The sequence below is a fragment of the Kwoniella botswanensis genome, chromosome 1 (genome assembly GCF_036426115.1).
Source record: "Kwoniella botswanensis chromosome 1, complete sequence".
Taxonomy (NCBI): domain Eukaryota; kingdom Fungi; phylum Basidiomycota; class Tremellomycetes; order Tremellales; family Cryptococcaceae; genus Kwoniella; species Kwoniella botswanensis.
This window is the reverse complement of record NC_088599.1, coordinates 2,633,893-2,659,513: the sequence shown is the minus strand read 5'-3', so window position 1 is coordinate 2,659,513 and position 25,621 is coordinate 2,633,893. Positions and strand designations below refer to the sequence as shown.

Here is a 25,621-nt window from a genome sequence, read left to right as displayed (position 1 = left end):
CCATTTACCGCATCGTCTGTGTCTATCGCAGATCGATCATTCAGATCAGCAAATGGGTAACTTTCAGGCGACACAAATCCTACTCGCGCATGGTGAAAGAGGGGAGTGCCAGATATGAAATAGGAATGTGACGTATGGATACATCTTAGCTGCTGAAACAACATCCCGACTCGGAGTATTGATCCGAAAGAGCGTGTTTCTTTCGCAACGACAAAAACCATAGGAGAGGGTTGATCCGTTGACAACAAATTGCCACACACGAATCAGACACGTCGAGTCATTCACTCATTCTTTATCATTCTGTTTCTCTTATAATCGATCTAGGTAACAGTCATAATCACAAGATATAGCTCAACTACAAACTATCACTCTACCTCCTTTGTTCTTCTGACACAGCTGGAAGACTTCTTCTGACAAGTGAGTTGTCCTTTCATTGGATCGGATGCTATATTCTCCTTTGTCTCTCCGGTCCATACCTCCCTGATCTACCCGGGCTCGAGGGATAGTCACGGACCTTCATGGTATTTATCCCATAGCGTCATCATGTCAATGGAACATCTCCGTCCTGCTCTCATGATACCTCACAGTCATCACGACAACGCTCGACGTCATCCAGTCCCATCTTCTTTATTAGGTGGCAAACGCTCAAACAAATCTTTCAATCTCTGTAGTCAATATCACATAAATTTCAGCTAGGCTTCTACAACGTACGTATACACAACTATCTGAATAACCCACAAAGGCATCAAGTAATAAACCTCAATCGACAAGTAGATGTACGGAGGCTACTGGTCACCATACTCCATGAACATGTTTCCAGCTTACGGTACAGTGAGTCGATCTCGATGCGAAACAGACCTGATCTATCGTACTGATAACCTCTACTTCACGTAGATGATGAGTCCATACTATGCCGGTGGACTCGGTGTTCCATATATGATGGGTGGTTACGGCGGTATGGGTGAGTGGAAAAACCCTTGTACCGATATATCATCATTCTGACTAAAATTCTTGTAGGATACGGTCTCGGTGCTGGAATGTACGGTATGGGTATGGGAATGGGTTACCCATATGGAATGATCGCTACGAATCCTTACGCGTATAGTCAATATGTGAGTACCTACAGACCATGAAACCTGCTGACGGTGCCGGCAGTATGGTTACGGCTACTAATGACCCTACTTGAAAGTAGCAAGCTTGAAGCGACGAAAGATGGGAGTAGGTATTGGTATAATCGAATGATTTGAAATGGTTGTTATAAGGTTACATTATAATTGTACAAATATAGGTTATAAGTGAACAACATGATATATGTATCAGTTACTTGTTTACTCTACTTACTATACAACAGGTTGTTCTACGATCAAATATCTCGAAACGATTAGTGCTGAAAGTGGCTTCATAGTTTCATCCTCTTCTCCCTCCTTATCATTTCCTTCCTGATCGTCTCCACCTTTCCTAAACTTCTCCACTCCCAATGGCAAATCCACCTCAGCCCAAGCCCATACACCTGCCTGCCATTGCTTTCCCGCTTCATCCTTCATCTTCATCGCCAACAATCTAGGATCCACACCTAATTTAGGACATTCGTGAGGAAGTGGCTGGAAAATTACTGGTATATGTCGAGTGGGGATGGAACCATTATGCCATTTTATAGGTTCACACCAGAACATAGTGGAATGATGAGTAGGTCCTTGCACTGGATCAACGATTTTCAGTCGGATTGAAGCCGAGTTCTCAATGTGCTGTAAAGGGGTAAGATTGGTATTATCACTAGTGGTTTGACGAGAGCGAACGAGAGAGGTATTTCCGCGTTGTGAGGGATACAGAAGATGTTGCATCGAAGTGTAGAATAGATGAAGAGAAGCGTTGGAAGATGATAGGAGATTGGCCAGATTTACAGATGGCGGTGGTGGTCTAACAGAAGAAATCAACCATTAGTCAACCCATACTTTGTTTTGAATAGACTGGATCGATGACATACCCATTCCCACTCCACTTAGCTATCCTCTTTCCTCTCGGAGATACACCCAATCCTTCATCTTCATCTTTCAAAGTCAATTTCTTTTTGATAAGGATATCTCCAGCGGTTTTACCTGATAGAAGAGTTTCATGCAATGCGAACCTCGGTTTCGATTCAAATTCGGATTCCTTTTCTTTCCCCTTGACAGGTGTCACATCACCAATTCGCTCGTGTAGGGGACGAAGTACTTTTGAAGAAGAAGAAGGTCCGGGGTCACCCAACTTGGGTTGGTGGGTCAGAGGGGTTGTGAAAGCTGTTAATGGCTTGTAGGTTGATGCTCCTCGAAGAGGTGTTTCGAATGGTTTAGGTATACCATTCAACAATTGATGTTCGTCTTGCTCGACGTTCAATGCTTTGATGGATGTATGAGAGACCTGTCGAGCAGTGAAGGTAGGTGGCCTGGGAGTCGACCATTCTTTCTTGACATTGGAAGGTGTTTGTGTCGGGTTTGGGATCGAAGAAAGAGGGGTGATGGTATTGGTATGATTGACTTTAGGTTTCTTGTTCTTCGGGGTGCTGAATGAGAAAGCAAAGGCGGATGCGCTGATGGGAGCAGCGCGCTTTGGCGGTCCATTCAAATCTTGTCTGGCCATACCGGGGATCCCTACATTGTTTGTAAGAGAGCAAAAGTGCTACGAGCATGCAATGGACCCAGATAAGTTATGGTTGGAAAGCGAGTAGTGATTCATTTGGGTGGCAAATGGAGTTGACTGTGTTTCACAACGATAAAAGTGATGACATCGACAGATGGCGGAGAATGAAGAAATGAGCTTTGACCGTTCCAGAGGAGAAGTTGATGGGAATGAATGCTTTGTTCAGTCAAAAGAACATACATTGACTACTTCAACTGTCACTACTACAATCAGGCTGAGGATCTCATCAACATGGCTGACAAGAAGATAGCATCCTTACAGGCTCAGTTGCAATCTTCATCCATCGCATTCCAGAAGATAGAAGCAGGTAAAGTCTCTTCTCACGTTCTTCACAGTGCAGAAACGAAACAAATGTCTAGAATCTAGAACTGACTATCACTCGATCCCTCTTAGAGCTGGCCGGTGTGATAGAAGCTAGACAAAGGCTGGACTCACAACTGTCAGAGAATGAATTGGTGCTGAAAGTAAGGCATCATCGTCTCGAACAACATGATAAGCAGAACTAATTTATGCACATTTACCATGTTATTAGGAATTCAATCAGCTGAAATCACACAACACCGTGTACAAGCTCGTCGGGCCATCGTTAGTACCTCAAGATCAGAATGAGGCGAAAGTGAATGTAGAGAAACGACTGGATTTCATAAAATCAGAAATGTAAATCTCATCAACTGGATCAACCCTGGTGATCGATCATGCTAATGGTTTATACGCAGAAAACGAGTAGAAGCTCAATTGAAAGAGAGTGAAGAAAAAGCTGCAAAGAAGAAGGACGAGGTGAGTCGAGCATTCATCATCTTGATTTCAATAACATTCTCCATTTTGTGCAATACATCTGACGATTCACTACCAACAGATAATGGGTCTTCAACAACAGTTCCAGGCATTACAAGGTCCCAATGGTCCTCAGCAAGCTGTTCAGGCATGATGAGGCAGAATGAACATTGTATATAATGCATCAAATACGCTCAGCGCAATTTCATTCATCATGAAACGAAACACAAGATACCTTTTCTCAATATATTATACAACCATATATAAATATATAAATCATATATACCTTTTCGACCAGGCAAAGAAACAATTATTGGTGTTCACCTCGAACGGGTGTCTTACGAACTTCATCGTCTGATGAGATAGGTGACTCGACCATCACCACTTGTTCGTCCTCATCTTCTCCATCCGCTCCATCCTCCTCCCTATCATTATCGCCATGCTCTTCACTTTCACCTTTCCCTTTGTGTTTCTCTTTTCTGCCTGCTTTATCCTTTTCATCCGCCTCTTCTCTTTCATCTCCGCTTTTGGTCTTCTTATCAGTGTTGGTATCAAGGCGAGTGAGCTTCTCCAATTTGTTCGAAGTCTGTCTTTCGGTGCTAGCCAACGACGCCCTGCTCATTGACCTCGGACTCATCACAGTCTCACCAGCTATGTCCCTATATCTAGCTTCTTCATTCTCGTCCGAGACGGAAGTCGCGCTTGTTCCCAGTTCTGCAGACACATACGAGTCCATCGATCCGGATGCGAGGGATACGTTAGTTGAGCCAGGTGATGGTGGGCCTTGACCGGATTGAGATCGTCGATGTAGTTGCAAACGACGCATTCTGAAACACACATGTCAGCGGTGTTCTTTCCTCGAAAGCAAGACTCACTTTTGTACAGCTCGTATAACGGTACTGTGCATCAGAAGGGAGTGTTAGTATCGTGTTTCTATACAAGAAAAACCACTCACAATATACCACGTAACGATCCAATAGCGTTCTTGAGTTCCTCTTGAGTAGGTTCCTCCACACGTTTTCCGATATCGAACAGGTTGGTATCGGTTTCGATCATCGGTTCTTGACCGTGCTCCGTCACCCAAGAATGTTCCTAAGAGTATGGTAAGATAAGGCGTTTCGCTGCATAAGGGTTACTCACTCTGATGTCTGCCATAGCGATTCGCTTCTTAGGATCTTTATCTAGCATGCGCCTCACCAGATCCTTCAAAGGGCTTTCCCAATCTTCCGGTATATTCGGACTGGAGTGTCTTTGTTAACAGTGGCATAAAATAAGAGACTACAATTAACTTACTCCTTCTCTCGTACCGCAGTGAACAGCTCCATGGGTGTAGGAACATTAAACGGGAGCTTACCCGTTAACATACAGTATAGCGTTACACCTATCACATCAGCTATGTAAAATTTCAACCTCAACTCACCTAGTGCCCATATGTCCACTGCCTTTCCGTGTAGATCCTGCTGGTGAGCTGTTCAAAGTATCAGCAGAGGTGGCCATGAAGTCACGATCATCTCAATTGCCGTACCTGTGAAACTTTCCGGACTTAGGAATGCTGGACTTCCTCCCGATTTTTTGATTCTATCATCATCCGCTGCCGTAAACATTTCCGAAACACCGAAATCACACAGCTTGACCAGCTCTTTATTGGCAGATAGAAGCACGTTATCCGGTTTGACCTACAATTTCTCGAGGATCAGTGATCACCTTTCACCCACGATGAGATATCATACTCACATCACGATGAATCACTCCATTTGCATGTAGATATTCCAACCCCAAGCATAGTTGCCTGAAGTATTCTCTTGTTTGGGAAAGCTCGAATGGAGCCTTGGCATTTGAGTCGTCCTCGCCGACATTCACTTGCATGAGGGTACCACCGGGTAAGTACTCCAAGACAAGGAACAGCGCATCGGCGGTAGGTACTGATATAGCTTCGTATAGGTGGATAATCTGGTCAGGGGGGTTAGCTCATATTGGTCATAGGTTAAACCTACATTGGGATGACTGAAATCGGTCATCAGCAAGTATCTCCAATATGTGAATGCAGGTAGACTTACTCCAGCTTCTTCATCACTGCAATTTCCCTCCTGATCAAACCCAATGGGTCCTCTTCTATCGTCTTCGTTCCGCCCCAAGGCTGATTTCCCTCCTGTTCAGGCATCTGCTCTTCACCTGCTCTTCTAATCGCAGTCTCCCTAGGCAGGCCAGATGGACCTTGAGCACGCCTGATCCTTCCACGAGACGTCTGACGATGTTTCTCCTGAAGAGCTTGATAATGTAATCGAGATTTTGAGAACTCTTTGATAGCCTAAGTCCGCAAACTCAGCAACAGCAGTTCGAGTTTTCTCCTGTGACTTACATATTCCTGTCCTGTTCCTACGTCAACACCCAGCTCGACCTTCGCATAGGCACCTTTCCCCAGACTTCTACCTATCTTATACTGGTTGATCATCCTCGTTCCGTCCTCTGTACTTGTCTGAGTCCCATCGGTAGTCTCTCTGACACGGTGGGTCGAACTTGTCCGTCTGTGGTGCAGACCTTTCGGTCGATATCTGGGGGACGAGGGTGAAGGAGGACGAGAGGACGAAGCGGAAGGATCAGGTGATTCAGGTAACTGTAAGGTCGATTCTTTCATGGGCGATTCGGACATCTGAGTTGATATCTGGGGTTGAGCAGCGGGTTTAGGACTAAGAGACTGATAAGAAGGTCTAGGTCTATTTTTAGGTTTAGCTGCTGGAGTAGGTAGGGTAGTGTTTGGTCCTTCTTCTTCATCTTCTTCTTCAGGTGAGTCGTACTCTATTACATCTTCAGTATCGCTATTCGTAGCAGCAGCGGGTTGAGGAGAAAAGGAGAAAGTTGGAGGGTGAAAATCCTTGGCGTCAGTTGGAGAAGGGGGTGAGACGATAGTCGCTGGTGGTTGAAGGAGTGATGGACGATCACGAGGATCTGGCTCTGCATGCTTCTTCTCACCAGATGGTGAAGTCATTTTGGACAAGGCACAGTGGTTTATCTGGGGCAAGTGACAATGATGATGAGACTATGAAGACAGATGATACCAACATGGATAGAGAGATAACAATGGGAGCGAGTGGTGGGAAATGAGCAGCTCATTTTGTTATTTTGTTATTGCAATGTCACACTCATTCGTCGGTGATCGCCGGCTGGATTAATGCTTGGTCAACTATACTACTGTACTCATTCATGCCTTACAAGCTCTCTACTGCATGCACATCTCGTATCGTAAACTATCGTAATTATAAAAGATTGTAGTCTTCCTATCCCATGGATCCAGGTAAATTTGCAGCCCTCCCGAATGGTTCTCACGGCGCACTATTTGGTTGCACGTTCGATGTTGTTCCCAAAATCCCTGATTTTGATCATTAGCTTTTCTCTAAACAGCAAATGAGATACAGAACCAGGTACTCACCATCAATGAGGGTATTCCAATATTCATCACTATTCTCCGCTCCGGGCTCTATCGGTATGCCACCCGGTAGAGGTGCGTTGCCCATCACGACATCACCTACACCACCCATCAAGCCAAATTGATTGGGATATCCAAATTCACCTGGAGGTCCGATGAATCCTACGGTGGAGGAAGGGGTATCTTCGACAAATTGATTGTTATAACCTGGCATAGATCCCGGTGTGGGCGCCAGACCTGGTCCAGGACCAAGAGACATGTTGTTCAGTCCTCCTGGTGCGGCGGTAGGGGTTGACATCGAAGGAATAGGGAGATAGCCCATACCGCCTATGGGGTCGATTGCCGGTACAGCACCATTGATCGAGCCTACTGCCATGGATGTATTGGCATTGATCCAGTGATCGAGCCTATGAGAAAAGTCAGCTTGATGTACAAATCTCCATGTGAAATACATCCGTAAACTCACAATTTCTGTGAATGATCATCCTCATGACTACCAGTAGAAGCAGGACTCTGGGTGATACCACCATGATGGACAGGTGCGAATTGTACCCCTCCACCAGCAATGTTACCCCAGGTTCGAGGTGGCGCCATAGGTCTACTAAACTGATTATTGCCAGGTCCACCGGGAGTTGGAGCGTCCTCTCTCGGTTGTACGCCTCGAGGATAGGCGTTAGCATGAGTTGAGGAATCGTTGCTTTGTCTGAGAGCTAATAAGAGTGCCACAGAATCTTTGTCGTGAGTGTTGAGCTCTCCTGGGCCGAAAGAATCTTCGAATATCTGAGCTGCTCGTCGAGAAAGTGTTTGAATCTGTCAAAGCACGTCTCGAAGTTAGCCATACATTCAGCGGCAGAAATGATGAAGCATTACTCACAATTTGGACCTCCTTGCGCGTGGTAGCGTCCTTACTTGCCACCTCGTGCCATGGATTCTGCTCGAGGAAAGTAGTGAGTATGCGTCTGTTTGGAACAGCAATAATTAGCCAAAAAGTTCGATCTCTTCCTCGATGAAGCAAGACCTGCCTCATCTGATCAGCATCTGCTCCTCTAGGATCAATTATTGCACTTATACCTGCGATCATAGCGCTATTGAACATCTTGAATTGTCCTGTTATCGCATGGAATCGGAAGTCTGGTACATCTCGTTGGAACTCCTGTCTGATGTGGAAATCCAGCTTGGCAGCTTCGAAACAAGCCGTTCGAGAAGCCTAATGAAAGACGTCAGTGAATGGACCCAGGATCGTAATGAAAGTTACTAACGGCGTAGCGATCGCTCGACAGTTTTCGTAGAAGCCAGGGTCGCTGAGAGTGATCAGCCATAATATTACTTCCGCACAACACATGACTCACATGCAAGATTATGGTGGTTACTAGAACCTCCGTTAATAACATAAGCCTGTGCACAGGTAGCCAAAAGTGCACTGACAGCCAAAATGTCAGCTAAAGTCTTTCTCCCTTTGAAGCGAGATGTTATCTACCTTGATCAAGGGACTTATCAGGATCATGCATCCGGAAATGGGGTGGTAGCTGATCAACGAAGGCATCTAAATCCTGCTGCAGTCTCTCTACATCGGAGTATTGAGCAGGCTCATTAAGTTTCTGGAAGTGGTGGACGACTTTGCCTATGATTCCTGCTAAACGCTTACGCAGGATAAGGAAGAGTGCCGGAGTCGGCTCGTTGAAAGGTCGTGGTGGTGGAAGACCAAGTGCGGGGTTGTACTCTGTCAGATCAATGTTTGAAGGTGGTCTGGAATATGATCTTAGCCTGATACGAAGAGGATAATCGGTTCAATAATGACTCACTGTGTATCGGTATAGCTATCTGAGATACTGGGTGGACGACCGAGCACAAGACTATGGGAGATGCGTTAGCTAATAATGCATCGATGAAGGCGATCGATTCTTACCTGTAAAGCTTGTCGGCATGATACAAATAACTCCACAAGCGTCTGCGATATTCCGTTTGGAAAGGACTGCCAGAGACATCATTTTAGCTTCAGCCATTCACCGATCGTTGCTCCATACTTACTCTAGACCGAGTTTCGTTCCATCACGATGAAGACCGATCGCTTGTGCTGTTCTGAGCGAAGCCCCAAGCTGTGACCAACATTCAGTAAGTCGTCGATCATGTATCAAGACCAGGTACATTGCACTCTGTGGTAATGTTTTGTCAGCCGGGTTAGAACTAACATGAGGATAAGGCTTACAAGTAGTCGAGTGATGACCAATTCCACACTTTCCGATTGAACTGCAGTAGCAATAAGAATACTCCGTCTCGCTGTGTAAGCGCATCAGCCAATTTGTCTGAACCGAGTCGGAGAACATCGACTCACAACTCCAGTACATCCTTAGACTGGACAACTTTCTGGTTTCCTCATCGCCTGCCCATTCGTCAGGTGCTTGCCTAACCGCAAGAGCCAAGACGATAAACACAAGAGGTAAAGCTCGTACGTTCGATGGATCGACCGCCGTCGACCTATTGTACAGATCCTCGTATGACGCTCGGAACGATCGCTCGTCAATTGGATATCGGACAAAATTCAATTTATCGAAAAACCAATCGACGATTCGATCCGCGAAATGCTTCGGTGGTAGCTCTTGTACTAGTTCCGCCACCTGAACGAACGATCATCAGTTTACTCCCCTTCGAGCTCGGCCGTATGACTGACCTTATGAGGACTGACTCCACAATCGGTTATCAGTCTTTGAAGATTCTCAGCGGGTGTGCCGTGGATGTCAAGCTTCATCTTCACTTTATCATTGATGTTCATCTGCGAAGAAATCAGTATGTTACCTCGAGAAAATATGGGCGCAAGGCAACTCACAGTCTCGGGAAGTCCGCTAGATAGGGAGATAGGTCAGCACAGACACACTAGTTGGGTCATCAGGATTGCTCACCCTTCCAATTCTCCCAACCATCCTTTCCCGACTTTGGCCAAACCATCTTCATCAGAACTTGCGCCTCTTTCCAATTCCGCCTGATTTCCTTCAAAGCCGTTGGGGGTGGGTCTCGAGCCAGATGGTCCAGCGGACCCACTATGGGAGAGGAAATGATGAGGAGAGGATGGTGTCGAGGGAGCTGAAGCTAGATGCTTTTGAAATGTAGATGATGAGATCCAATCTCGAATCGCATCGTATTGAGCGATACCACCTGTATGTCTTACAACTACCGATAGTACGGCTTCGATGCTATCAAGCCTTTGCGCCGTATGAGGATCTGGTCCGGAACTATTGTTATTATTGGCTTGAGGATTGTAGGGTACCTACGAGATCAAAGATCGTCAGAAACACGTGCGCTATCCGGAAGGAAGTAGGCAGAGCTCACACAAAGTTCAGGTACTTTCCGAGCTATGAGGGGAGACGGTTAGCATGCAGAGCTTCATCCAGCTCAGAGTTCAGAAAGAGCCTTACCAACACCTATGTTGTGAGAACATCAGCATATCACATATCCCAATGTAGGTATAACACTCACAATGATTACATGGAAATTCTCGATTACACTGTTATGAAGCACACGTCGTCAGTCACACCATCTCTCCTTTATCGTGACGAGATGCCCACCTTCTGTTTACGTTTTGCACCTACAACGCGAGATCAGCGACCAGTACCGGCAAATACTTCACCTGAAGACTGCATCACTCACATTGAGCACAACTCAGGCTTATTCTTTTCTTTTTCTGTCCTCCGGTAGAGTCCTGATGATGAGAGGAGTCGGTACTGAATTTCCTCTCTGGAGGAGGAGGGTAATGACCCGGTGCATCCGGAGGCAACGGTCTCTTCATTGGTGTGTTCGATGTCGATGCAGTAGGGAAATTCGGGATTTGAGGTGAAGGTGTCGTGTATGAGGTGTATGACAGAGCAGACGGTGTCAAAGGTGTTTGAGACGATGTCCTGATATAGGGAGAAGGTCTCTGGTAATATGGTGAAGTATGACTAATAGTAGCCATATCCTAGCTGTGAAGGATGTTCCTATATGGTTGATTCAAGTATAATGTTGTTTAAAAAAGAAGACATGAGGTAAATGCTATAAAGATCGAATGTCCACTCGAGATGATTGGATGAAGAGATAATTTCGAGGTTGGTGAGTGTGGATGGGGAGTTTCGATTTGTTGCGTTTCGTGGACCAGACTGGTATCGGTTGAGCATGTAAAAGGGATACAAGAAGTATGAGTCAGGGCTGGAGTGTATATGGAGTGGTATTCTCTATGACTGTAAGTCCAAGCAAAGGAACCTAAACCTGATTGCTACTTCTTCATCTCGGGACTTGTTCTTTCTTTTTTCCCTCTGAGTAGGGAGATGCGTGTTATCTGATAAAAAAAATGATGGGATTCCTCGTACGCACAGGGACACAAACATGACTCAATGACCCTGAATGAAAGGATAATCACGCCGATAACTCCGGACTATCCCGAGTCCCACCATAGCTCAACAAGAGGATGTCACTCGCATGTGGCACTTTGACTCATTTCGGCCGATGCTGCTCATTCAACTCCCTGTATTTGTTAACCCATTCCGACTTTTATCAGATAAAGACCCCCACAGGTATACATAGACTGGACGGAATACTGGTACAACTGTGCAACTAAAGTATGAAACATCCTAAGATCGACGGTAACGAGCTAAAGACTCGATATGAACACAGGTAAATAGGCCTAGCCATCTCTAGTCTCTTCTCAAAGCGTCCAACCTTCTCTGCAAATCAGCTTCATCCGCACTCATTCCACCACCACCTCCACCACCACCACCCGATGCTTTGGGTGTATCGGCACCACCGGATGGCATAGATGCGAGACCTTCGGCAACTGGCACCCGTGAGGATTGTAAGGGTTCGTTGGCAAGAGGATTGGCAGTCGGAGCCGAGGCGAGCTGTTGAGGTGGACAGTAGGAGGTCGCATGGTCAACGATCATACTCCGTCAAAAGCGGATTGCAAAGCCAGGAAGCGAGGCATACTGTAGAGGAATGAACACGTGGCGCGTGAAAGCGGACTTACCGATTCATTCATGTTCATACCAATCTCATCCAAAACCTCTTTCAATATCTTATCACTCTCTGCTTCTTCACCTTCACCCTCGTCTTCATCTTCCATCGCATCATCGACAGCGTCAGACATCATTTCTTCCTTCATATCCATGGTAGACGATTCTTTCTCGAAATCATTCATGATTTTCTGTATTTGAGGGAGATTCAAACTTCGATTCATCTGACCCATTGCCTATGTACACGTAAACCGGATCAGCTGAATTAACAAAGATTTGACAATCACAAAGCTGACTCACCCTTGTTGCACCTTTCATTGCGGTAGCCATCTGCTCATTACTCCTTAACGTCTGCATTCTGAGCGAGACGGCTTGAAGTTGTACCCTCATTTGAGTGAATTTCTGTATATATCTTCTCGTTCGCACAAGATCTTTGGCGAGGATCTTACATGCATTCTGATCGATAAGCAGAGTCATATTAGCGATATGATCGTGATTCACCGACGTGGAGGTATAGTCATATACACTAGACATAGGAAGTTTCAGGCAGACCTACCATATTTCCAGCTTTAGCATTACGTTTGATATCAGCCATCGTCTTCTTCTCTTGCGCTTCCAACTTCCCCTTCTCCCTATCCAGCTCTCGCTGAGCCTTCTGCAGTGAACGCTGATGCTGCCTTAATCGTTCAGCTGGGGTCATTGATCGACCAAACAGGGTATCCTATTCAAAGTTGACGTTCAGCGCTACCCAACATGTGGGAAGGAATCAATCTCACTAGGATGTTCATGATGGTTCAGTGCTTACAGACTTTTTCTATCCAGCCGAACAGACCGTTGCTGATGTTATGATGGTATGTGGTATATGTGGATGTATGTGTCAGCGGTGAAGATGAGATGAGTTATTGTTGACAGATAACCAACATGACCTTTAGGCAATATCAATGAGATCCTGGCGGCGTCATGTATCTGCAGGCTGGTAGGAGCAGACCACGTGTCTTCTTACGTAACGGTCAGGGCAACGCTCCTTTGGTGTCGCTCTGTTGTTGTCAAGTCAGAACTGAACATCAAATGATCGTCGTAGTTGAGATGCACCGACTGGTATACTATATACACGTATCCTCAAGGTCACACTTGGTCTCCATCTCGAATCCAACCTATATCGTCAATACATCGTCACCTGAACAAAGTTCACACAGTCAAGTTTAGTCAAGGTCAATCGTAGACTTGACAAAATCATAAACTCAATGCGAATACCTCAATTTCTCCTCTCAGCTTTGACTTTGACTTTGGCTCTCGGCGGCGCGTCAGGAGCATCGATAGATAAACGAGATGACTTTGAACTTCGTCAGTTAACAGATGACAACTTCCGATCAGAGACGGCTCGAGGCGTATGGTGAGCTATCAATCCTATCCCCACAAATCAGCTCATCGTGCTTATGTATTCGGTGCTTACTCATCTATAGGCTCGTCGAGCATTTTTCCCCGAAATGTAAGCTTCCTTAAAGGCCACTCTCGATCCTGACGACAAGAACTGACGGGATATGGGCAATAGGTTCCCACTGTAGAGCTTTCGCACCGACTTGGACTCAGATGGCCAAGGACAAACAGCATCTGGAGAGATTATCAGGATTTCATATGGCTCAGGTGAATTGCTTAGCCCAAGGTGATCTGTGTAATGCAAATGGTATCAAATTCTGTAAGTATTGACTTGGTATACTACTTTGAACCTGCAGCGCGATCCTGCTGACATACTTGCAGATCCTCAATTGATGCTATACGTTGATGGGGAAGCCAAACCGCATTATACTGGAGATAGATCATATGGAGATTTAGAGAGATTTATCAATGAGAAAGTGGCCGAATACACTCAGAACCACTCAGTGGCTGGGAAGGATGAGCAACAAGATGGTTCGACTGGTGGTAGACCGAATCCTGATGGGCAGGTGATAGAGATCGACCGGAAGCAGTTCGAAGAGTACAAAGAGCAAGGTCCTGTCATGGTAGAATTCTATGCTCCTTGGTGTGGACAGTGAGTTCATCGACTTGATGACTTTGATGATGAACTGAAATCATCCTCGTGTAAGCTGTAAAAAGCTCAGACCTAGTAAGTATCGTTGAAACTCCCTCATTCTTGCTCGACTGACAATGATGACTATCCTGTAGCCTACGAAAAACTGGCTGAAGCGATGAAGGGAAAGCTCAACATAGTTGCTGTTGATTGTGAGCAACATAAAGGCTTTTGCAAAAATGCTGGAATACAAGGATACCCAACCATTCGAATGTGAGTAACTTTGTTATTATGAGGTCTACTTAATATCACTGATTGTCAATGAAATATCAGGTATCATCACGGTACAAGAACAGATCATAATGGAGCTAGATCTCTGGATAAACTCAAAGCATTCGCTGAGAAGGCAGTACAAGTGTGAGTACAATCAATCTATCTTCCAGGGTGATGAGCTGATCTTGTGGAACAGTACGACTTTACAGTCCATCAAATTCGAAGAATTCGATTCTATAGTCAAATCTGATGAAGCGTTCTTCCTGTATCTTCAGAATTATGATACAACCGTAGCCGACGTGGTACGTCTGCTTTTCTACATAAAATCCGATCATTGCTCACATCCCTTGGTCAGAAATCCGTAAAATCGGCTCTTGAGCCTCTTCTCGGTGCTGTACCAGCTTATACCTCTTCCGATCCTCAATTCTATCAACAACTGTCAGTAGCCAACCCTCCTCCTACATCAGTCTTGTTCGCGTTCTCTTCCTACTCCTCGCGTCCGGTCGGATCATTATCCTTCCCAGCATCGGAAGATAGCTTGAAACGATTCATACAATTACATCGATTCCCTACGCTAGTCGAACTGACAGGTAGCAACTATAATGCTATAATCAACTCCGATACTCATGCTATGGTGGTTTTAGGAGCTTTGCATAAAGGAGATGAAGGTCAGAAAGAGAAAGAGAAATTGGCAGAAGTGGCTAAAGCTTGGAAAAGAGGTGGTAGACCTTTCTCACAACCTGTTTGGTTCGTTTGGGTAGATGGTGAGAAGTGGAGTGGTTGGTTGAAACAGCAATACAGGTGAGTAATCTCTATATAAATTGATGTGATAGATTGATGAGCGTTACTTATCTCATCCATAGTATCAAGAAATCTCAACTGCCATCTGCTGTTGTCATCGATACTCATGTAAGTCGCGTCATTTGTATCAAATATTCTGGAATATGATTAAGACCATTGCTTGTTGCAGCAAAATGAGTATTACGATACCACGATAGAAGGGACTGAGATCACCTTTGACGGAGCAAGTATATTCTCTGTACTGGAAGGAGTATACCAGCACTTCCTCCGACCCAAGAGGATAGAGTCAACCTTTGAATGGGGATCAAGAAGTGCTGCTGCGACTTTGATCAATTTCGGAGTGAGCAAGCCCCTTTTTCAGCTCTATGATATCAAGCAGATGTCAGTAAAGCTGATCAATGTGGTTTTGACAAATAGCAAATGAGTGTGGATCATCCATTGCTCGCCCTCGTTTTGCTTGTAGGGGCAGTCGGACTGTTTGTCGGCTTGTTGCAGAAATGCAATGGCAGGGATATGAAGGATAATGGCACACCTGTGGGAGGACCCAGGTTGGATTAAGATCGGTATAATCTTGTAAGATAGCTCGATATATATACCCTGCATACGAGATGATACCACCGATTCATGAATTATGGTATCGCAAAGAACCCTACAAACGGAAATACTAGACTTTCAAATCCTCCATGAGTTGCTTGAAGTATTGAGCGGCAGCTTGCACATCTGAAGTTTTATGACCGAAGGGGAACCGCTGGTAAGTTCGGCCAAGCGAATTGACATACTCGAATGGGACACGTCGTAGCTCCCATAGCGGCCAAGCTGTTGGGTTCATTATCGCACAACCATCGACAAAACCCCATTTGCCGCTTTCGATCAGTCGTTGTCGCTCGACAATTTGTCCTTGATCGAACCACCCGGAAGAATACTTGTCACCGTTATTGACAAAAATTTGTCTTCCTCCCTTTTCGATGATGGCGGCCGCAATTGAGATATCGTCAAGTTCAGCTGCGAGTATGAAGCAATATCTTTCCGCGCCGCCGTTCTCCAGATATCGTCGCAGTTGTACAGAAAGGAACGATTGGACTAAGATCATCTCGTATTTCTTCACGAAAGATATGGTATTTCTGAAAAATCCCAATGTATTCCAGTCAAGCTCCGAATGATTGTTATGAAGAATGTTCAAAAGGTATCGGATGGTGTGCGAATCTTCCATTTGTGAGTCCGAGAACGGAATGTCGGATTTACACCGAGGTAGAACTTTGATCATATCCATCAGAACGGGACTGCCAAGATTCCAGAAAAGTGAGCTATACTTATCGTAGCCTGCAGTGATGAGCAGAGCTTACCTAGTGCCTAAGTGGAAGGCATACACCCTAAAGGCAACATTGTCCGAAGAGATCAAGGTTAAATCGGCGTCTGAGTCGCTGTAAATTTGATCCATCGTTGGCTCGGGAATTTTGGAGTCTTCAAGCATCTGGTTCAAATGGGGAAGCTCGATGGGAACAATCACAAAATCAGCTTCACCTCTGGTACAAGGAGAGGAGCATGTGGGTTGAGCAGTGCTATCTATATGTCATCCAAGTTACTTGCATAGAAATGCTTACCCTGGTACAAAGTATATCGATGTTGTTGAGATAGATGAGTAGCTGGACAGATGGATCAAGGAAGGAAAAGACAAAAAGACGAGATCATTTCGATAGAATATGACATTCGATCCCTGAATGTCCACACAATCATCTCGACCAAAGCACAGACGCCCAAGAAATCACATACACACGCACAGATCGTGAACTCGTTAGCTCCACCTGGCACGACCTGACCATTCTGCACGAGGAAGGAAGTGGGTTTTCCGGATATGAAACCGAGGTTTTTAACGCTCGTCGATACAGTCAATCGAAGTTTCATACATGTAGATTTCGTCCAAAGGGACTACCGATCACACAATACTGTATATTTACACCTGACCACCCTTCCGTTTTATTTGACTACTTCCCTTGACAAGCTTTCATGATCTTCTTGAAATCCTGACTCGCCTGAACACCATCACCCCCACGCGCAGTCACCATACACATTCTTCCCGTCCTCATCAGTCCAACCAAATCAGATATCGGTACTCGGTGTAATTCCCAAATAGGCCATGAAGTAACTTCCAAAACACCAGCACCTCTTGAAATTCCCAAATTAACCTCTCCTTCACTTTCACGTTCACTTTCCGCCACTTCATCCGAAGTTCACCAATGAGGGGGATCAGGTCGGTCCGAATCTTTTGGCCAGACCCAACTGGTTCCTTTGATGATGCAGTCGGAGGCTAGATCTATATCGTCCAGCTCGGCTGCAACGATGAAAACATAATGAGGGGAGATATATTGATCTAGGAATTGTCTAGCAAGTGATTTCATGGTTGGTAAGACCATTCGACAATCGTATTTCTTAGCGAATCCAATTAAATTCCTAAATGGACCGAGGGAATCTCGGGATAGATTCAGTGGTCGATTATATACCAGATTGAGGAAGATAGTGAGTGTTGTTGAGTGTTCGATTTGAGGATCTGTGAATTCCAATCGATTGTGATTTTCTTCATTGAGATGGGAATCAAGGTCACAATTGGAGATCATATCTCGAAATACAGTACTACTGATCAAACAAAAGTTAGTAGTGTGTAAGATCACCTTTTTAGTTAATTGATACGAAAAAATACATACCTGTGAGCTTGGAGATAGTATTTGTGCACTTTGAAAGCTACACTATCCGATGAGACGAGAGTAAATTCTGCTCCTTGGTCTGAGTACGTTGGGTCGAATTCTAAGTCGCTCGTAACTGTAGATGGTAGTTCCATAGTGATGATAGATGGATTGACTGTGTAGAGCTAGGGGGCGAGGAAGGGGATGATGTCTTCCTTGAATAGAGCAAATTGTAATTGTCGAGTGTGGCGAAGCTGAATAATGTGCTGTAAGGGAGATTTGTAATGGCGGAACTGTATATTGAGTATTTGGATGTTGGATGCAGCTGGATTCGATGTGTCACTTCTAGTTAGATAAGACGAGAGCCAAAGAGATGAAGGAAGGTGATAATCCAGGAAGGATCATGCTGTTGGGTGTGTGTGTGTGTGTGTACGTGCGTGTGTGAGCAAATGATCGCCGTGCGTACCAACACTCCTAGACAGACACACACCAATTAATCTTCCCTTCTGCCACTCTTCCGTGATCTCCTTGAAATATCTACCCGCAGGAATATCGTTGTCGCTACCTTTCGCCAAACTGAACTTCCTTCCCACTTTCATCAATCGTATAACATATGGTAAAGGGACACGATGGAACTCCCAGATAGGCCAAAAAGTGATTTCGAGTACTCCCGCTCCTTTGCTAAGACCCAATGATGTAGAAGTTTTGCTTTCTTCCACTTCCCCAGAGGTCCTCCATCGTGGTGGATCGGGAATGACCTTATCGGGAGGCCAATGCCATTCATCTACCGTAGATATGGCTCTTGAAGCCAAATCGATGTCGTCCAACTCAGCAGCAATGATGAATATGTAATGTCGAGAGATGTATTGATCGAGGAACGCTACGGCGTGAGCTCGAAGAGCTGTTAACAGGATTTCGCAATCGTACTTTTTGCAGAATTGAATACAGTCTCGGAATGGACCGAGAGAGTCTCTGACCAAGTTCAACGGTCGACCATAGATGGTATTGAGAAATATAGTGATAGTATTTGAATGTTCGGTTTGAGAGTCTGTGAATTCCAATCGATTTGTCGTCTCGCCAGAGGTTGAACAGCTGGAAATCATGTCTCGAAAGATCGCGCTGATTGAATGAAACGGTACATTTCAGGTCTTATGATAGTAGTTATGAGGCTGGGACATACTTGTGAGCCAAAAGGTAAAACTTGTGAGTTTAAAAGCAACATTATCGGATGAAACAAGCATGAAGTCTGCTTCTGGATCGTTATAGGAGGGATCCACTCCTGGCTCCGAGTTGGATGAAAGAGCGTCAGGCATGTTGAGAAGTCGAAAGTGTATTGAGAAGGGAGCTGAATTGACTGGGTTGTGCAGTATCATATCAGCTCAAAGATTTTGTCCCGTGGAAAAGGGTGTTATCGGACGTTGATCGGAAGAGATGGTTGGTGACTCACTATTGGAAATTGTAGGAGATACTGACCAGAATGCTGATCTTCTCATTAGGTAGAGGAGGAAGAGAGAGGGCGAAAGAAAGAAGTGAAATGGACAGTGATATGTTGTGTTTGTATGACTGACTCGACGACCAGAGCGGCAAATTTGACTCACAGCACTCTTCATAGGATGTACAGTAAACATATTTGTGATGGTGGGTGATCCGAGCGTCAATTGCGATCTCGTCAGCGCAACAGGAATCTCATATTGAGACAGTAAATATATACACATACATATACCTGTTATAGGTTTACTATAAGATCGGTACATACTATATCACAGAACAAAGTGAATAACTGGATATCTCAAAAACTATGTAATCTTTTTGATACGCTCGTAGCTACTTTGATATCTTACTTCAGACCAACTGTAATATTTTGGTCTGTTGACTTTCCAGGCTCATGGCGTTTGACAGTTCTTCGTCCCATTTCAACCTTTCCTACCATGCGCTCTTACTTAGCTTGACATCCCTTCGTCTCCATCCTCATCGACAGCATTATCTTCTGAATCAGTATCGAACGGTTCCATGACCTTTCTGAATCTGGCAGCAGCAGCTTTCCAAGTACCACCCTTTCGATACACCACCCGGGTGGCTCTTAAGAGTCCAGCGAGGTATCTGGTAGGAACTTGCCGTATTTCTTCAATATCCCAAGTGGAAGGATCCAAAGAGCACTCTCCGTATCTTGTGCCATGTTGATCGTTCGAGTACAGTTCACCAAGTGGGTAGTCGTACCATTCTACGGGACAGTCTCTTCCTTCGTCGTCTTTGCCCCAAACCTCACATTCTGCAGTACTGATGGCTCGAGAACAGAGTTGAATATCATCCAAATTAGATCCTAAGACGAAGCGATAACTGCTGTAAGATTTCTCGGTCAGGGTTCTAGCGAATGATCTCATAGCAGTTAGGACGAGTTGACAATCGTATTTCTTGGCGAGAAGAATGGTTCGACGGAAAATACCCAGATTTCCATATTCGAGGTGACCGATTCGACCATGGAGGAAATCAAGGAGTGATCGCAAGGCTGTTGCTCGTTCAATTGATTGGTCTTCGAGCTTGAGAGTCATATGGGAGGTGGTAGCAACTGAGGTGATCTTGTCGTCGAAAATTTTGCTGTGATCACGTCAGCGTTCAGTAGAATCTCGAAAAGGAAAATTCGGGTGGTGATACAGAATATGTACACAAGGAATTTGACAGTTTAGGTGCAGGAAGAGGAAGCCAAGCTGTTTAGATGCTCACCTTGCCGCTCTGAGATAGATAGATCTAACCTTGAACACCACTACATCCGAAGAGACAATCTTGAGATCTGCCGAAGGGTCGTTGTATCGATCATCGAGCTTTTCAGCATCCTCACTGGGAGATTGAGTGTGATCGCTTGCCAATCTATGAGCTGTCGATGAGGAAGAGAGAGGCTTGACATTCTCTATCTTTCCGTTTGGACCTTCGAGAGAATCAACGGTGGCCATGGTGGAAGTGTCTTGATCACTGAGACGTACAGGTGTGAACGAGGATCGATTAGTGGCTAGTGGAAGAGGCTGGGACATGCTAGGGAGTCTGTATGGGTCCCTGACCCTAGGATTCAAGGTCATACTGAGAGGGGGAAAATTTGGGAATACTGAAAGCGTGGTCGGGAGGGGTAAGAGGCGAGGAAGATAAGGAAGACTTAGCTTCCGAATAGTGAATAGTGCTTGCCTAATTGTAGGGAGATGGGAAGTACTTCACTTACCGAGACTTGCGACGTGAGTGTCAAATCTCGTTTGTTATGATTTTGATTTATAGAGAAGAACGAGGAATAAATGAGAGCGATAAGAGAAATGAGAAAGGTTGAGGAGTAGACGATAGATTCTAACAGTGTTGTTCCCTGATATATCCATTGGTTACCCTTTCTGATGGTCGCACAGACCACATACCACATGAACACATACAGCCGGCAAAGTCTGATCTCGTCAGCTCAGAGAATGAGTGACAAAGTCGTGTATCGTGTACATGATGATATTATTCATACAAAGACCATTGACTATATTTCGTTCACACGAGACAGGCTATAATTCCTAACTTTGCTTCTATCCTCAACTAATTTCCTCCATTCACCGGCGATCTCCCTTGACCCTTCAAATGAGTCTCTAGTCCCGCTATTTCTTCGACTTCAACTCCTTTGCATCTATCTTCTTCTTGGTATCACCGTCAGCTACCGGTTTGACTTTGATATCCTTGATCTTCTCTCTGGCCACCACTCCCTTATGTTTCATATCCTTTTCTTTTTGCTTGGTAGACGGATCTACCTTTTGGATCGGAGACATGAGTTCCTCAAATCTGTGAGCGACATCGTACCAATCTTTACCAGGTTGATTCCTAAGTCTGGATGCTCTGAGAAGTCCGGCGAGGTACTTTGCAGGAACATGTTGAATATCTTGTGTATGCCAAGTAGTAAGATCCATCGTGGAATCATCATCGTCTTCAAACCCATCTTCACCATCATCTTCATTGAGATCTCCCTCATCAATATCACTATCTCCATCGTGATCATACCACTCTGGAGGGTTATCCGTTCCCCTTTTAGGGGACTCATCCCCATCCATAATAGCATTAGAACAGAGTTGAACATCGCCCAAATTGGCTCCGAGAACAAAAACGGTGAATGGGATTTCTCCATTTTCGTGATAGGTTTTGGCGAGAGTCTTCATCGCTGATAAGACGAGCTTGCATTCATATTTTTGGGCAAGAAGGATCGCTCGACGGAAGACACCGAGAAGCTCGTGTTTGGGCTCGGGTATATCGCCATGGATGAAGTCGAGGAGGAATCGAATGGTTGTTGCTCTTTCGATTGAAGGGTCATCGAAATCGATGGTGGAATCGGGAGATAAGGAAGAGACGAGTGCGAGGCATTTGTCATTGAGGATCTTACTATTGGTTTGTAATCAAGAGGAACTCTAAGGTCAGTTGTCAATTTTCAACGTTGATGACGAAGTTTCTGATACAACTCACCTTGCCGCTCTCACATAGATTGACTGAACCATGAACCCAGTTCCATCCGAAGAGACGAGTATGAGATCCGTTTTGGGATCATTGTATTTGTCGTCGACTTTTATTCCTTTTTCCGCTAATCCATCTTTTTGCCTTTTGGGAATGTCTATTTTCGGAAGAGGAAGAGGTTTGACCTCTCTTCCCCTGGAGTTCTTCGTGGTTGTAGGTGAAGCTGAAGACGAGGTTTGGAGGTTGATCAATTGCTGCTTGGCATTCCCGAGAGTCTGGATGATACTGTCGATGTCAAATTTGTTGGATGATTTGGCAGCAGGGGAGACTGGACTAAGAGGTGTTTCCGACTTGATAGAGGAGGACTGGAGAGATTGGTCTCCAGAAGTCAAGGTCATGTTGGAGGTTTTCTGGGCTAGTCTCGAGAGGGAGAAGCGCAGTTGATATATTTATCAGTTGAGTATACGTGATAGGTAAATTGAAATACCAAATGCTCACACTTATACCAAGATCGAAAAGCTGTTCATATGGGTAGTGAGATTTCAGAACAGAAGGAGGGAATGGTGTGATGTTTTTACAAGTCTTGTTGAATCAACTGACTGTTGAATGTCTACTTTCAACTCTGAATACGCTCGGGCCCAGTTGAGGTTGAATGATGTCTACGGTGTGAGTTGATCGTGTTTCAAAGTGGACGACCTCCACCTCGCGATACGAGTGTACTTTATTCACCCTGAAACAAGCCAATGTTCATGCTCACGTCAAAAGTTCCATCTTGAATAAGCACCCATCATCCGGTCGTTCCATACAGCCGTTTGCAGCCTCTCCTCTCTGTCGCATCCGACTTCATCGGGACCCCTCCCTCGTTCCTCCACCGATATGCCCAGCTTAGATCCCTCAGACTTGGCCTCCCTCTTCTCCCAACCCTCCTCATCCACCTCCCTCACCTCCTACCTCCAATCACTCTCCTCCGCTTCTCCTCTACCAGAACCTGAAATCAAGTCATACCCAGATACGATCTACCACAACTACTATCCCCTCGGTCTTTCACTAGCATTTCATCCTGCTAAGGGACTCGACTCAATAGACATCTACAATCCATCACCTCATCCTCAACCTAAACGAGCCAATCAGAAACCAGCACCTGTATATTCCTCACCACCCGAGATCATACTCCATTTTCCAACAGATAGTATGTCCCTCCCACCTAAGAAAGAAGGTGAAAAGCCCCTATCCATACCTCGACAGACCACATTCAAGCTTCTGCCGAATAGTACAGGAAGAGATCTCGTAAGTCATCTTGGAGAACCTACCAGGAAAGGATCAGGGGGATGGACAGGTCTATGGTTAGAGTGGTCTTCAGTAGAGCTAAAGGGGAAGGAAGGGGAAGTAAAAGTCGGTATAATGGTTGAGTTGAGAGATCCAGGTGCGAACGAACTTTTGACTGAAGAAGGGAGGAAGAAAGGTATGGGAGGTGTTTGGGAAAGAGCTTCGAGGTGGGAATGGAGTAATATCAAGTTCTTCAAAGTGGATCAGTGACGATCTGACTCTGTTTGATAACCAAAGTAACCAATACTCAATGGTACTATCATATGCAAATTGAATACCTATAATGGATATATACCCTGCAACATTGTATACCTGACATCATTAATCGTTATAAACATGCATTTTATGTCATCTGCATCTACATCTACACAATCTTCTCCTTCGATCCTACTTCTACCTCCCTCATGCTGCAAGTGTCTCTATGACAGTTTTCAATTCATTCTCACCCAAAATCTCGAATCCTTTTGATTTTGTGACCTGGGTGAAGAGAGTGTCGATAAGCGTTTACATCCATGAACTTAGGAAATGATGAATGGGGATGGTTTGATACTCACCTGAGCAAGCTGAACGTTGTTTTCATCTAACTTCTCTTCCATAACTTGCTTCAATACTTTCAAAGCTAACGAGTGAGCTTCCATCAATGTCATTTGCTGTACATCTCATCCATCAGCTATCGTACTGGATCACTCTGCAGTATCCAGCTAAGTACGACTCACCTTGTGGAAAGCATCTTGTAAGGATTGTTGAGCTGCATCTGAACCTGAACCAATCGCTTTCGCGTCGTATCGCACAAAGGTACCAGATGGATCGGTGTGGTATCTGAGATAAGAGCAAAATTGTCAGAGCCACATCTTTACATGCTACGAGTTGTTTTGTATAGCTCACAATTGTGGTCCTTTCTCATCTATCCCAGCGATAAGGAGAGCTACACCGAAAGGTCGGGACTGTAGAATGAGGTTAGTAAGTGTACAAGTACTTTAAGACGGACATAACGGCGTGGAAAAGTTCAGCAGCCGATATACAGATATGTGTCCATGAGACAAAGATGACAGACAATGGCGAAGCGCTAGTCTCTCATGGAGACCAAGGATACAGGAAGGACAAGATCCAGATTTGCAGAAGGACGGTTACTTACCATCAAAGCATCATCATCCTCAACACTCTCACCAAACCTCAATGCCAAATCACACACAGCCTGAGTACAACTTTCCACACCGATCTTCTCGTCGTAAGTGAAGTTGTGCATTTGAGAGGTCACTCGAGCATGTTCCACCATCGTTCGAGCATCTGCCGTCAGACCCGACATGGCTGTACCGATATGCGAATCGATCTCCATGATCTTCTCGATTGAGGATGATTCTAACAATGGGGAGGGTACTCTCTTCTCAACTGCTAAGACGACTCCTTCAGGGGTGGTTATTCCAACTGTTGTTGAACCGAGCTGGTAGTGATTGAACGAATGAGCTATTGTTCATCAGTGATGTGAGAGGCTAGAAAATAGCTCACTTTGATAGCTTCCATAGCATACTCGACTGATCATATTCAGGTTCATGATTAGCATAACCTTTCTCGCATAAAATACTGATTTAGCTATACGGCATACCTTGGAACAATCGACCCTAATTCAATTTAGATGAATATCAGCCAACAGCTCTTAGTAAGGGCTCAAAGAGACTCACCTCCGGAGAGAAGGTATTCACACCACGATCGTATTCGGATCTGTAGACGAGTAATCGTTATCAGTATGACAGCGTCCATGGGCTTTCCAAGATAGACTGTTCATTGTGAACAAAGAGATCATCGACAACTCACCTCGTTAAGAACATTTTTGTTTCACTACCGTAAACGAATCAGTCAGTTCTGCAAGTATTCACGAGGTTCTTGGTGATACTGAGGGATGTCGGTGGATGATATCGAGGATGTATATGTATATCCGAGTGTGTATAGTTGGTAAATGTAGGTAGGTAGGAAGTAGGATGTCTCTTCAACGTCACTCTGCACTTGGCTGTCTCCAGGTCATGTACGCGTGAGTGTCTTGAACTGATTACGTATTCGCGGCGAGCTTATCACGTGACCGGGCAAGAGTGGTTTATTTGGTTCCGGGTCTGAATTGCAGTCAACCGAAACGGATGGGATGCATTCAACGGTGAATCAATTCAGCAAATCATCAACTAGACTGCCTGGCCAGTTGCTTCATGACTATATCTCAAGAGAGACCTATACAAACAAA

General features: G+C 45.0%; 13 protein-coding genes across 13 annotated transcripts; 4 read left to right on the top strand and 9 right to left on the bottom strand.

The window, feature by feature from the left end:
* Positions 1–810: 810 nt before the first annotated feature.
* L199_001032 (uncharacterized protein) lies at positions 811–1,133 on the top strand (the record flags this gene model as incomplete). The annotated part of the gene is made up of 3 exons (XM_064886789.1): positions 811–831; positions 895–961; positions 1,018–1,133. 3 exons carry the CDS (start codon positions 811–813, stop codon positions 1,131–1,133), a joined length of 204 nt encoding a protein of 67 aa, XP_064742861.1.
* Positions 1,134–1,340: 207 nt separating this feature from the next.
* Positions 1,341–2,616, bottom strand: L199_001031 (uncharacterized protein; the record flags this gene model as incomplete). The annotated part of the gene is made up of 2 exons (XM_064886788.1): positions 1,341–1,917; positions 1,985–2,616. 2 exons carry the CDS (start codon positions 2,614–2,616, stop codon positions 1,341–1,343), a joined length of 1,209 nt encoding a protein of 402 aa, XP_064742860.1.
* Positions 2,617–2,907: 291 nt separating this feature from the next.
* L199_001030 (uncharacterized protein) lies at positions 2,908–3,604 on the top strand (the record flags this gene model as incomplete). Its single annotated transcript, XM_064886787.1, has 5 exons — positions 2,908–2,983; positions 3,070–3,140; positions 3,209–3,333; positions 3,393–3,453; positions 3,533–3,604. The coding sequence occupies 5 exons, from the start codon at positions 2,908–2,910 to the stop codon at positions 3,602–3,604; spliced, it is 405 nt and encodes a 134-aa protein (XP_064742859.1).
* Positions 3,605–3,760: 156 nt separating this feature from the next.
* Positions 3,761–6,436, bottom strand: L199_001029 (uncharacterized protein; the record flags this gene model as incomplete). The annotated part of the gene is made up of 10 exons (XM_064886786.1): positions 3,761–4,277; positions 4,326–4,349; positions 4,406–4,542; positions 4,591–4,690; positions 4,744–4,918; positions 4,976–5,126; positions 5,185–5,400; positions 5,445–5,454; positions 5,508–5,758; positions 5,810–6,436. 10 exons carry the CDS (start codon positions 6,434–6,436, stop codon positions 3,761–3,763), a joined length of 2,208 nt encoding a protein of 735 aa, XP_064742858.1.
* A 334-nt stretch (positions 6,437–6,770) lies between these two features.
* L199_001028 (uncharacterized protein) lies at positions 6,771–10,820 on the bottom strand (the record flags this gene model as incomplete). The annotated part of the gene is made up of 21 exons (XM_064886785.1): positions 6,771–6,817; positions 6,878–7,281; positions 7,341–7,684; positions 7,749–7,833; positions 7,897–8,081; positions 8,134–8,175; positions 8,224–8,294; positions 8,352–8,620; positions 8,677–8,727; positions 8,781–8,846; positions 8,903–9,027; positions 9,081–9,151; positions 9,207–9,489; positions 9,543–9,644; positions 9,699–9,714; positions 9,772–10,136; positions 10,199–10,221; positions 10,285–10,290; positions 10,346–10,373; positions 10,435–10,454; positions 10,517–10,820. The coding sequence occupies 21 exons, from the start codon at positions 10,818–10,820 to the stop codon at positions 6,771–6,773; spliced, it is 2,907 nt and encodes a 968-aa protein (XP_064742857.1).
* Positions 10,821–11,535: 715 nt separating this feature from the next.
* Positions 11,536–12,550, bottom strand: L199_001027 (uncharacterized protein; the record flags this gene model as incomplete). Its single annotated transcript, XM_064886784.1, has 4 exons — positions 11,536–11,739; positions 11,865–12,086; positions 12,151–12,306; positions 12,407–12,550. The coding sequence occupies 4 exons, from the start codon at positions 12,548–12,550 to the stop codon at positions 11,536–11,538; spliced, it is 726 nt and encodes a 241-aa protein (XP_064742856.1).
* Positions 12,551–13,094: 544 nt separating this feature from the next.
* On the top strand, positions 13,095–15,490 carry L199_001026 (protein disulfide-isomerase domain; the record flags this gene model as incomplete). Its single annotated transcript, XM_064886783.1, has 12 exons — positions 13,095–13,243; positions 13,314–13,339; positions 13,403–13,546; positions 13,609–13,879; positions 13,935–13,954; positions 14,014–14,131; positions 14,192–14,275; positions 14,328–14,433; positions 14,487–14,932; positions 14,995–15,040; positions 15,102–15,272; positions 15,350–15,490. The coding sequence occupies 12 exons, from the start codon at positions 13,095–13,097 to the stop codon at positions 15,488–15,490; spliced, it is 1,722 nt and encodes a 573-aa protein (XP_064742855.1).
* Positions 15,491–15,596: 106 nt separating this feature from the next.
* L199_001025 (uncharacterized protein) lies at positions 15,597–16,370 on the bottom strand (the record flags this gene model as incomplete). The annotated part of the gene is made up of 2 exons (XM_064886782.1): positions 15,597–16,212; positions 16,276–16,370. The coding sequence occupies 2 exons, from the start codon at positions 16,368–16,370 to the stop codon at positions 15,597–15,599; spliced, it is 711 nt and encodes a 236-aa protein (XP_064742854.1).
* Positions 16,371–16,914: 544 nt separating this feature from the next.
* Positions 16,915–17,765, bottom strand: L199_001024 (uncharacterized protein; the record flags this gene model as incomplete). The annotated part of the gene is made up of 3 exons (XM_064886781.1): positions 16,915–17,147; positions 17,211–17,560; positions 17,632–17,765. 3 exons carry the CDS (start codon positions 17,763–17,765, stop codon positions 16,915–16,917), a joined length of 717 nt encoding a protein of 238 aa, XP_064742853.1.
* A 1,785-nt stretch (positions 17,766–19,550) lies between these two features.
* On the bottom strand, positions 19,551–20,558 carry L199_001023 (uncharacterized protein; the record flags this gene model as incomplete). The annotated part of the gene is made up of 2 exons (XM_064886780.1): positions 19,551–20,205; positions 20,332–20,558. The coding sequence occupies 2 exons, from the start codon at positions 20,556–20,558 to the stop codon at positions 19,551–19,553; spliced, it is 882 nt and encodes a 293-aa protein (XP_064742852.1).
* A 666-nt stretch (positions 20,559–21,224) lies between these two features.
* Positions 21,225–22,463, bottom strand: L199_001022 (uncharacterized protein; the record flags this gene model as incomplete). Its single annotated transcript, XM_064886779.1, has 2 exons — positions 21,225–21,996; positions 22,078–22,463. 2 exons carry the CDS (start codon positions 22,461–22,463, stop codon positions 21,225–21,227), a joined length of 1,158 nt encoding a protein of 385 aa, XP_064742851.1.
* Positions 22,464–22,941: 478 nt separating this feature from the next.
* Positions 22,942–23,601, top strand: L199_001021 (uncharacterized protein; the record flags this gene model as incomplete). The annotated part of the gene is made up of 1 exon (XM_064886778.1): positions 22,942–23,601. The coding sequence occupies one exon, from the start codon at positions 22,942–22,944 to the stop codon at positions 23,599–23,601; it is 660 nt and encodes a 219-aa protein (XP_064742850.1).
* Positions 23,602–23,793: 192 nt separating this feature from the next.
* On the bottom strand, positions 23,794–25,217 carry L199_001020 (uncharacterized protein; the record flags this gene model as incomplete). Its single annotated transcript, XM_064886777.1, has 9 exons — positions 23,794–23,868; positions 23,946–24,041; positions 24,108–24,210; positions 24,277–24,335; positions 24,527–24,832; positions 24,898–24,923; positions 24,995–25,010; positions 25,071–25,110; positions 25,204–25,217. The coding sequence occupies 9 exons, from the start codon at positions 25,215–25,217 to the stop codon at positions 23,794–23,796; spliced, it is 735 nt and encodes a 244-aa protein (XP_064742849.1).
* Positions 25,218–25,621: the final 404 nt, after the last annotated feature.